At 34.3% G+C, this 12516-nt stretch overlaps 2 protein-coding genes across 2 annotated transcripts; both read left to right on the plus strand.

The window, feature by feature from the left end:
- The first annotated feature begins 692 nt into the window (after positions 1–692).
- Positions 693–1378, plus strand: LOC145000646 (uncharacterized). Its single transcript, XM_078959905.1, has one exon. The coding sequence runs from the start codon at positions 734–736 to the stop codon at positions 1256–1258; it is 525 nt and encodes a 174-aa protein (XP_078816031.1). The 5' UTR covers positions 693–733; the 3' UTR covers positions 1259–1378.
- A 10197-nt stretch (positions 1379–11575) lies between these two features.
- On the plus strand, positions 11576–12261 carry LOC145000663 (uncharacterized). The gene has a single exon (XM_078959925.1). It carries the CDS (start codon positions 11617–11619, stop codon positions 12139–12141), a length of 525 nt encoding a protein of 174 aa, XP_078816051.1. The 5' UTR covers positions 11576–11616; the 3' UTR covers positions 12142–12261.
- The last annotated feature ends 255 nt before the right edge of the window (positions 12262–12516 follow it).

Genomic DNA, 12516 nt, shown 5'->3' on the forward strand with positions numbered 1-12516 from the left:
CTGCTTCAAAGCAATTTTTTATTGACTATATTTATATTTAAGATGCCAAAAATCTTTCATGTGACAAACATTGAAATCATGGGAATGATTCGACAAATATTGAAATCATGGGAATGATTCGAAGTCCCTCTCTTCTAATTATTCTATGATAGCGTGACTTACATCCATTTAGAAAATGGAAAAACGTAAATGTGGTCTGTGACTTTAGTAGACATTTACTGGACATTGAAAGGGTTTGATGTTTTCACCTCTTCTTTGTAATCCGTAACTTTTATAAAATTATTGCATACTAACTTTTTCTTTATTTTTCATTGTAGCCGACCCATTTATATATAAAACATAAAATATATTCAGTTTTAGAAAACTATACAGAAGCAAAAATGTATTTCCATAAACCTACATGCAAAGCACATATACCACGCAATTTGAATATTTAGAAGATATATATAAGACTAAAAAAGATTTGAACAACAGATATATAAGATAATATATATACCCTGTTAAATTTTAATCCATTGAAGCACATATATATTTTTTATTTGCAATTAGTATAATGCATCTGGGTTGGTGGCAGCAAAAACTATAACATACTAATTTGACTCAATTACTAACTGGAATATATTTAAACAAAAAATATTACTCCACAGAGACCTATATAATGTTCCATTGTACCCTTACTCTATCACACTCTTCCTTCACCATAATTGACAAAGTTTTCATAACCGATTTCGGCATGGCATCAAAGAGTAATGTGTCCGTTGTTCTGGTCATAGCTTTCAACCTTTTATTCTGCGTCATGGTTAGTGGCTGTGAGACGTCCGACATACCAGAACCCAACCTCAATCCAAATAAAAAACCCAACCCAAACCCCAATCCCTACTCCAACCCCATCCCTAACACTAACCAAAACCCCAACCCCAACACTAACACGAACCACACCCCCAACCCCAATCCCAACTCTAACCCGAACACAGTACCAAACACAAACCCAAATACAGAAACCTGCCCTAGAGACGCCTTGAAACTGGGGGTTTGTGCTAATCTTCTTGGGGGATTGGTCAAAGTTGAGTTAGGCTCACCACCGGTGAAGCCATGTTGCTCTCTCATCCAAGGACTTGCCGACCTTGAGGCTGCTGTCTGTTTGTGCACTGCAATCAAAGCCAACGTCCTAGGGATCAATCTTAATGTACCATTATCTCTTAGCTTGCTCCTTAATGTCTGTGGTGGTGAAGTCCCAAATGGTTTTGTATGTTCCTAGTTTGATTTAATTTATACAATATGAATCAATGTGTTTGCTAAATTAAGTGTACCATGTGTGAAGTCAATACTTCGTGGGTAACAATTCAGTCCTTTCTTTTGCAATAAAATGTTTTTCTTATATCATGTATATTTATATTATTTATATGCTACTTTAATGCATGCTTAATATTTAATTTTGTAAGTGGAAGATAAATGATCCATCATACACTTATTTGTACTAATCTATCCAACCAAGTTTAAATGAAACTAAACTTAATGTAACGGCTAGAAATCTATGAAAAAGAAACCACTATTGTGGCATCTCTAAACAAATTGTCAATCACAAGCATCAATATGATGAAAATATTCATGGATTATAAGCCCAACACATATAAATATAACTAATTATCATAATTATTCCCCATAGATTTAATTAGTCTCTTTTGATCACAAAATTAATTCCAAATTAGTTCTTGATCAATACTAATTAAAACATACGATTTCATATTAATATATTATAATTTATAATATATTAATAAATCATATATAACATTTCTCTCAAGAGTCCGTCCTAACAAATTATCCTGATGATATGCGACCCAAATGGACCATGCTACTCTCAGGTCGAGTACATAGCAATAATAGTTATCGGTTTAGACATCTAATCCAACGGCATATCATCATGACAATTTGATAGGATGGACTTTTAAGAAGAAGTTATTTATGGCTTATTAATATATTATAAGTTCTAATATATTAATATGAAATCATATTATTTAATTAGTATTGATCAAGAAATAATTTGAAATTAATTTTGATTAAAAGAGACTGATTAAATATAAGGGGTTGGCTTGGTAAATCATTCATTCTTATAAAGTGGGCTTATGATCCATAGTTCTTCATGTTGGGCTAAACCCATGTGGTAACCCATGGATACTCCATGAAAGTTTAACCCATGGAGCATGAGGAATATGGAAAGTCATTAGGGGTTACATGGTGTAACTCTAGTTTGCCACACTATATAAGAACCCCTTTAACTCATGAAATCGGCACTTAAGTGGAATACTAGAGGGCTAGCCTATTTGTGTGTGCAAGGAATCTCTCCTCATGTTATCCTTTGTTCTAGGTGTGTTGTGATTCCAGTTGAGGCATTCATACTATTTCTGCTAAGGTCTTGAAAGTCCAAGAAACAACCTATAAAGAAAAGGTATGTTATCTAACTTGTTTTATTACCCAAGTATCAAAGTTTTGTATGCTAGATAGGGTAATACCTTGGAAAGTTCAAGTTTGCATGTATATTAGAGAAAACATAGATCCAAGGTATTTAGGGTTTCATGTACACCATAGGAGTGTTAGAATGTTCAAAACCCAAAAATGTGTGTGTGTGTGTGTGTATATATATATATGTATATATATCGGGTTTTGGATACTCACAACAGTCCACAATAGTGCCAAACTAAAGATCAAAGGATTACTTGCTAGATCATTGCCTCCTTCTCACTAACTTCCCTTTCTTTTGCTCCAAAGTGCCACACTAGCTCACAATATGAGAGGAAATTAGATTAGGGCTCACAAGGTCGATATTAGGGTTTGGAGGCTAATAAATGGTCAGTCTCAAAGGCTTAAGGAGATTATATAGGTTGTAAACCCTAAAATTTAGGGTTTCATGTTCAGCCACCAACTCATCGAGTTAAGGTCTTCCAGCTTGTCGAGTAGGTTTTATGGAATACATGTCCTTCTTGATTTTACACGACGAGTTGGGGCCTCCTAACTCGTTGAGTACGACTTATAAAATGCATAAATTCCTAAGATTTCATACCTGGGAATCCGGATATTACAACTCTCCTCCACTTAAACTAGGTTTTGTCCTTGAAGCCTACTGCAGTGAACAAATCCCGATAATGCTCCCGCATCTTAGCCTCCGGCTCTCAGGTCCACTCGGATCCCCTCTGATGCTGCCACTATACATTTACCAAAGGTATCTCCTTGTTGAACAGAACCTTTACCTTTCTTTCTAAAGCAACCACCAACCTCTCAACATAATTCAGACGTTCATCAACTTGAATGTCGCCCAATGATACTACCGTGTCCTCGTCCAATACATACTTCCGCAACTAGGAAACGTGGAAGGTGCTACGAATCTGACTGAACTCCTCCGGAGATCCAATGTATACGCTACTTTGCCAATCTTGGCAATGATCCGAGATGGCCCAATATATCGAGGACCCAACTTTCCCCTCTTCCTAAAACGGATCACACCCTTACAGGGTGAGACCCTTTGGAGCACCATGTCACCGATCTGAAACTCCAACTCAGATCGACGCCGATCAGCGTAACTCTTCTATCGACTATAGGCAGTCTGTAATTGTTGCCTGATCTGCTGAATCATCTCGGTAGTCTGTAGAACCACCTCGGCCCGCCCCATGACCCTGTGACTAGCCTCGCCCCAACATATTGGGTTATGACATCTCTGTACATACAACAGCTCAAAAGGTGGAGCACCAATGTTGGAATGAAAGCTGTTGTTGTAGGATAACTCTGCAAGGGGTAGGTAGGAGTCTCATCTCCCACCAAAAATCAACGATGAAGTCCCGCAACTTATCCTTGAGGGTGTGAATGGTCCGCTCGCTCTGACCATCGGTCTGTAGATGATAAGCGGTGTTAAAATGCGGTCTCGATCCCACAAAAAACATAAGGATGTAACTTTTTGTGTGGGAATTAAACAATACATATGCAAGTAATAATGTTCAGATGTATATAAACAAAGAAAAAAACATTAGGATGTAAATATGAATATATGTGTTAAAAGTACCATTTTTAATTAAAAGTATTATAACATAGTATTTCAAACCACAAATGAAAAATACAAGTCATAAAAATTGAAATACTTCAACTAGCAAAAAAAAACATTCATAATTGACTACAAGCAAATTGAACATACTAAAAAAACTAAATGTTCATTCCATACGACCTCGATCCCAAAAAAAAAATAATGAAAGGCAAATAAAGCTTCTTCCAAGAACTCCCTAAAGAACGAACTTCATCATTTTTTCCTATAATAACAAAAAATAAGACAAGTACAATATAACATGTATTTGTGTATCTTAAATGAAAGAAGTAACATAGTAATTTGTTTGTTTCTAGCAATTAACGCATAAAAATAACCAGAGAAAATAACAAGTAAAAGAAATAGATACATACTTTGCTTATTTCTTGCATTTCTTTATAAATACAAGTAATATACTTACAATTCCTGTACTGTTCTTGCAACATTCTTATATTTCTTTACCAATAGTATTATATATCAATACATAACATGATGTAAGCAATTTACATGCAACACCTGTGTTCCAGATTGGTTAAGCTAACCTTTATCAAGAACCAAAGATAATGTTTTGGAGGAAACCTTGTGTCACGACATGGTGCAAGGATGCCCACAACATGGCACTGATAATATGGATTATGTGTCTTGGTGGACCACCATGGCATGGCCAAGGATGGCCACAATGTGGCAATTGTTCTAGCCTAAGCCGATGGTTAGTTTTGGGTTTGCTTTGTATTTAATCCCCTCTAAGACATTTCTAGGGTTCATTACCAACATCTAACACCCATATACCTCATCGAAACCTATCTCTCACTCCCTTGGTGATTTATGGTGATTGGAAATTTCCCATATTATTGTTTATATGAGAGCCACGAATTAGCGAAGGAAGGCCACGATGTGGACGTTGACTGAAGTCAACGTTGGATGTTGGCTTTGACGTTGACTTTTGACATGGGATGATTTTTTGTCATGATGGTTGGTTTTAGTATGTAGACTATAGGTGGACCTTGTATGATGTGATAGGAGTGTTGTAGCAACAGTTGCAAGGCTTTGAGTTGTGGTTTAGTTGATGTGTGAGTCAAGTGAGTCTCTTCACTATACATGTGGGTCGAAGGCACCAATGTCATCCCACTATGATGTGTTATGTAGGATTCTAGCTGTCTTTGTGATGCTTGCATTGTATGTTGGGCTAGGTCCCATGGCATGTATATAGGTTTGGGTCCATTTTCATGAGTGGGCTAGGCCCATTGTATATTGGGCTAGGTCCATTTTATGATGGCTAGGCCCATTTATATGTTGGGTTGGGCCTATTGATTAGGAAGGGATAGGGCCATTATTATGGTGTGGGCCCAATGTCTAAGCTTGGACTAATGATATTTATGGTATGTGGTATTTTGAGGAACTCACTAAGCTTTGTGCTTACGTTTATATGTTTATGGTTTCAAGTACATCCGTTTGCAAAGGGAAGGGCCCGACATGAATGGACATCATCCCCCAGTGTTTTCGCCATTGGCTATTTATGACTTTTACTCTGATGTTCAAAATGATATAATCACTTGATTGGTTTTGGAACAACTCATTTGTATGGTTTAAGATTTTTAAAATGAAAATTTTACTATGAAGTTTTGGGATGTTACAAGTTGATATCAGGGCCTTGGTTTAAGGGATTAGGGCACACTTTTGGGTTTGTCTGAACTCAAACTGACGTATTGATAATCGTTTTGAAATAAAATGAATTTTCTAAAAGATTTTTGATAAAGAAAAAGTGGGTGTGATGTGTGTAATCATCCGAGCTCAAGTAAGTGAATCCTAGAATGCCATACATGTTGATATGTTAGATGATATGGAATGTTTTCATGCTAGGATAAAGCTATGGATACCTTCAAGAATTACATGATAGATTGGCCTAATATGTGATGTCTTGTAGCCTAGGAGGAATTTGATACTATGTTAGATTTGGAATCTATAATCGTGGAAGTGATTGCTAAGCGTATTCTTTAAAAATAAGATGCGATCAGGATCATATAGCGCTTGAATGACAAATTTTGCTTTATTTTCTGTTTCTCTTCTGGTTGTGGTCCTAGGCTAGAATCATTTATTTGCCAATCTATTTGATCCTGATCTGCGTATAATTTTCATGCATAAGGCAACCGACAGTAAGTGTAGTAGTTCCTAGCATGGTAGTAGCAATTGATTTTGGATGCCATTCTGATTGATTTTTGGCTTCACTACAAGAAAAATACCTTGTGTTGACGACCTCTATGCCGATGACAAAAGTTGTCGCTAAAAATTAAGCTATGCAGACGACTTTTTGTTCGTATATAGTTGACCAGAATTTTTTAAACTTGGTATCTATGCTGACAACTTGTTGTCGCCATAGCTTAGGCGGGAAACAAAAAGGGTTTACGCGGTTTTCTGAAAACTTATCCCGACGACATGTTGTCGGAATAGGTTAGATAACTATATTTTCTGTTTATTTATAACTTTTGTTGCTGGAAAAAGAAAACGATGTCGTTTCTTGAAAGTTATCCAGATGAGATATCGTCGGTGTAGAGTTTTATTTATAATAAGAAATAGATTTGTCTCTCATTTGCAGCACCGCACAACTCCCGATTCTCCCAAGTAACAGGCAATTTTGGCCACCTTTTTCACCGTTGCACCACCCTTTTCACTGTCGGTCTTTGGTAAATAGTTTTCTCTGGTTTATTTTTTGTTTTGGTGCGATTTTCTCTGTCGATTTGATTAAGATATATTTTTTTTTATATTTTCAATTATAAGTTGCAAAGGAAGAGGGTGAGAAGTGGAAGTATGTGACAAAAGAAACGAGCAGCAAATTTCATACATTCTTTTTCTTTCTTGTCTGATTAGCTCTTTTGTTGAATCGTATCTAATGAGTTTTTGTTTTCCAAATCTTGATTATTATTTTTCAGGAAAAGAAAACCTTTTACTACAAGGGTAGTTGAACTTAAAGAAGAATACCAAAAGGTTTTGGAGACCCCAAATGATGCTGAAAATGAAAATGAAAATGAAAATGAAAAAAATGGTAAGTACTTCATGGGTTTTTGGTTTTGTATATTCATGATTTGTAGTGATTATAAATGGATAATATGATCTGTACTTTATGATTTATTGTAAGTACTTCATGGGATTTTTGGTTTTGTGTATTCTTGATTTGTAGTGATTATAAATGGATAATCTGATGTGTACTTTATGATTTACAGGAAGCAGAAACACTTGAAGACAATGAGGATGAGAATGAGAATGAATCATCTCAAGAAAAAAAAGGAAGTGACTGTTGATAATGACTAGAATAGTAAATTTTTTTGTTTTGGATATTAATGTTTCTGAATCTTGTATGATGATTGTTCATATTGAATAGAATAGAATCTAATTTTGGGTGTCTTCATATTAATCCTTGGCTGTTTCTATACTAAATCTTTCATTATTTGGACCAAATTGGACATAGATTTAATAGTGTGATAAACCTTCAATTTCTAATTAGATTTTAATTGATACTAAGGATGGAAATGGGGCGGGTTTGGGGCAGGCTTAACCATCCCTGTCCCCATCCCCGAGTGACTAACCTCGTCCCCATCCTCATCTCCATTCCCGATGGATGAGGAGAATCAAATCTCATCCCCTTTGTATTTTGGGCTATTCCGCAGCCCATCCTAAACCCATCCCCAATCTATCAATATAATAAACTCAATTTACACAAAAAACCAAGTTTAATAAGCGATCAAAACCAGATGTCATAATTAGATTATGTTCACATTAATCATAAAGCTTAACAAACATCAAAACGAAAAGTGACAATTTGGGATATTGATCGTCGGACGAAGTGATGATTGACAAAATCTTAGAATTGGGAATATAAATTGATATACGGAATCTATCTCAGATAGTCTAATCATTCGTTTTGGTGGACATAGTTCAAATTCAATAAATGATATATATATATATATATATATATATATATATATATATATATATATATATATATATATATATATATATATATATATATAGTCATAAAAGCGGGGGCGGAGCGGGGCAGATTGGGGATTGTTATACCTGGCCTCGGCCCCATCCCCAGTTTTAGCATAATGGGGATCCCCGATCCCGTACCCGATACCTGTTTTGGTGGAGAATACATATCCCCGATTGGGGTGGGTCAACCGGGTTCCCCATCGGGTCAGGTGAAATTTCCATCCCTAATTGATACTGCTTTTGTCCCGACGACATATCGTCGGTTCAAGTAAATAATAAAACTTTATTTTTTTTTGAAAATCAATCCCGACAAAGCTTGTACAGACGACATGTCATTAGTATGGGGGTAGCTATCCAGACGACATCTATACCGATGACTTTTTCCACCTATATCGACGGGGCTATTCCGATGACTCTGTACCGACGAGTTGTCGTCGGTATAAGCCATCCCAACAACTTGTCATCGGCATAGGGTGATTAAAAAAGTCGTCGACATAGGGGTAGATTCGTGTAGTGCTTGGAGTGTTACTGCATGAATGTTGCGTACTTTGTGCTTTGTGGGACTCTTGTTTATGTGAGTTAACTATTAAGTGAATACGTTAACTTACATGCTAAATAATCTTGGTGTTATTGATTTGGCCCTATTATGCAGCTATCGTCTAAGTCTAATGGTTGGATGGTTGAGTCTTTTAGTCAAACGACTGTTTTTGAATAATATTTAAAATAAATAATATAATATAATACGAAAAAAACTAAAAATCAGAAATGTAAGACATTAAATCTAAAAAGTTATTTATTAAAGTACAATTCGATAATATAAAAGTAGGTTTTGTTTTTTTTTTACATTAACTATCTTTGTTTTAATCATCAAAAACATCAAAATACCTGCCTGAAATTGAGTAAGAAATTAATTTCAAGTTGTCTTCATTTTCAATATTGTTTTTTGAATAATTTACCGGACTTAGGATGTAAAGTTCTATTACATGATTATATTTTAAGAAATATACTGTTGTTAGTTTCTTTTTGCTCGTTGAGTGTGTGTGTGTGTGTATATATATATATATATATACACACACACACACACATTTGGGAGGTAAGGGAAATGCTGTTGAATTATTCATAAACAACCAATCGTGTGATACACATTTACATATGAGGTAACGTATTCAAAAATTAGATTTATTATCCTACGCTAGTGAATTTATTAAAATGTTAAACGACCTCATAGGTTTACATCTAACATGATTAAGAATGCGAGACAAATTATTACTTACATTGTTTGGCTGGAACGACCTCATAGGTTTACATCTAACATGATTATATATTTAAAAATATATGGTTGTTAGTCACAATTTTATTCTTATGCAAAGTGTGATACCAATTGGAGTTAGAAGGTTTTTGGACAAGGATACTTATGCACCAACAATAGAGCTTTGTATGTTTTTAAACAACTTTGCTCGAGAACACTGATGATGAAGAATACGGGGGAAGTGAAGGCAACATTTATTAGAATCTTATTTGAATTAGAAGTGATATGTCGTCTTGGGTATTTTGACATTGTGATTCATTTAGTTTTTCATCTACCTACGAATATATTTGCAGATCCTCGTATGTATAAGATTGATGTATCATTTAGAAAACTATATGAAAAAACTTAAAAATTATGTCATAAATAAAGAGTGGTTGGAAGGTTATATAGCTAATGGTTGGGTCACTAATGAATCATTACAATTTTGTTCGATATATCTTGAAGATGTAGTGACATGATTCAATCATCCTAAAAAAAAAACAACGAGAATGTTGTCATAGAAGAAACAAAGTTGGAATGTGTTCTATTTTTTCATAGTTCGTGAAAAAACCTTAATGGGTTCAATGTTTTTTTTATTTCTTTGAGCTTATTCTTACTCTCTAAATAATAATAATAATAATAATAATAATAATAATAATAATAATAATTAATTAATTTCGGATCACGATAACCTATTAAAATATTTAAACTTTGTATACTTTTTAAACGTGTTTTGCATATATTTCTCTTATTTGACAAAGAACAACCACAAGCCATTTAGTTTAGTATCATTTCTAGTAACTTTAGACATATAATTTATCTATTCTGAAATCTTATGCTAGTTCATGTCAAATATTCAAAATTATGTGAAGGATAAGCCACATGCATTAATCCATTACCAATCCATCAGATCTCCCGCAATTCGTCTACCATGCAAATGACGTATTTCGTCAGTCGTTAATCAAAATACCTATGTATGTGGTGTTTTGTGGTACTTCTACAAGTTTCAAACATTTATGGTTATAAGTTGCACTCTGGTAATGTAAAATGTTACAAGGATATTTTTTGGTTCTCTATTTTGGACGTCCTTATTAAATTGGTTCGTATAAATGGTTCATATAAAACCAAATATAAAAATCATTAGTTTTCTTTGAGTATATATATGATTTGTTTACTAACCGGTTTGTTACTAATTATTTTTCCTTCTTGCCAGCAAAATATAAAAAATGTATAACAATCATTAACTAATAGTTGCTTCCCAACAAAAATCTGTCATTTTAAAATGCTCATAATATATGCTATTAAACATTTAAAGTGTGTTTGGCTGCTATATATTTCGCTAGACTAACAACATTTTCATATAATTAACTTTTATTTACCGTCGTAGAAATATGCCGCTGATCTAACAACTCTAGAATGTCGTGGCTAATAATTTCTATTTAGAATTCGTTTTATATTGAATTTACTTACAATTTTTTTAAAATTATAATTAAGGGTATTGAATCCTAATATCTTGAGTCAGTTAATACACATATTCCTCGCCTGCTTCAAAGCAATTTTTTATTGACTATATTTATATTTAAGATGCCAAAAATCTTTCATGTGACAAACATTGAAATCATGGGAATGATTCGACAAATATTGAAATCATGGGAATGATTCGAAGTCCCTCTCTTCTAATTATTCTATGATAGCGTGACTTACATCCATTTAGAAAATGGAAAAACGTAAATGTGGTCTGTGACTTTAGTAGACATTTACTGGACATTGAAAGGGTTTGATGTTTTCACCTCTTCTTTGTAATCCGTAACTTTTATAAAATTATTGCATACTAACTTTTTCTTTATTTTTCATTGTAGCCGACCCATTTATATATAAAACATAAAATATATTCAGTTTTAGAAAACTATACAGAAGCAAAAATGTATTTCCATAAACCTACATGCAAAGCACATATACCACGCAATTTGAATATTTAGAAGATATATATAAGACTAAAAAAGATTTGAACAACAGATATATAAGATAATATATATACCCTGTTAAATTTTAATCCATTGAAGCACATATATATTTTTTATTTGCAATTAGTATAATGCATCTGGGTTGGTGGCAGCAAAAACTATAACATACTAATTTGACTCAATTACTAACTGGAATATATTTAAACAAAAAATATTACTCCACAGAGACCTATATAATGTTCCATTGTACCCTTACTCTATCACACTCTTCCTTCACCATAATTGACAAAGTTTTCATAACCGATTTCGGCATGGCATCAAAGAGTAATGTGTCCGTTGTTCTGGTCATAGCTTTCAACCTTTTATTCTGCGTCATGGTTAGTGGCTGTGAGACGTCCGACATACCAGAACCCAACCTCAATCCAAATAAAAAACCCAACCCAAACCCCAATCCCTACTCCAACCCCATCCCTAACACTAACCAAAACCCCAACCCCAACACTAACACGAACCACACCCCCAACCCCAATCCCAACTCTAACCCGAACACAGTACCAAACACAAACCCAAATACAGAAACCTGCCCTAGAGACGCCTTGAAACTGGGGGTTTGTGCTAATCTTCTTGGGGGATTGGTCAAAGTTGAGTTAGGCTCACCACCGGTGAAGCCATGTTGCTCTCTCATCCAAGGACTTGCCGACCTTGAGGCTGCTGTCTGTTTGTGCACTGCAATCAAAGCCAACGTCCTAGGGATCAATCTTAATGTACCATTATCTCTTAGCTTGCTCCTTAATGTCTGTGGTGGTGAAGTCCCAAATGGTTTTGTATGTTCCTAGTTTGATTTAATTTATACAATATGAATCAATGTGTTTGCTAAATTAAGTGTACCATGTGTGAAGTCAATACTTCGTGGGTAACAATTCAGTCCTTTCTTTTGCAATAAAATGTTTTTCTTATATCATGTATATTTATATTATTTATATGCTACTTTAATGCATGCTTAATATTTAATTTTGTAAGTGGAAGATAAATGATCCATCATACACTTATTTGTACTAATCTATCCAACCAAGTTTAAATGAAACTAAACTTAATGTAACGGCTAGAAATCTATGAAAAAGAAACCACTATTGTGGCATCTCTAAACAAATTGTCAATCACAAGCATCAATATGATGAAAATATTCATGGATTATAAGCCCAACACATATA

The sequence above is a fragment of the Lactuca saligna genome, chromosome 6 (assembly GCF_052625555.1).
Source record: "Lactuca saligna cultivar CGN05327 chromosome 6, ASM5262555v1, whole genome shotgun sequence".
Taxonomy (NCBI): domain Eukaryota; kingdom Viridiplantae; phylum Streptophyta; class Magnoliopsida; order Asterales; family Asteraceae; genus Lactuca; species Lactuca saligna.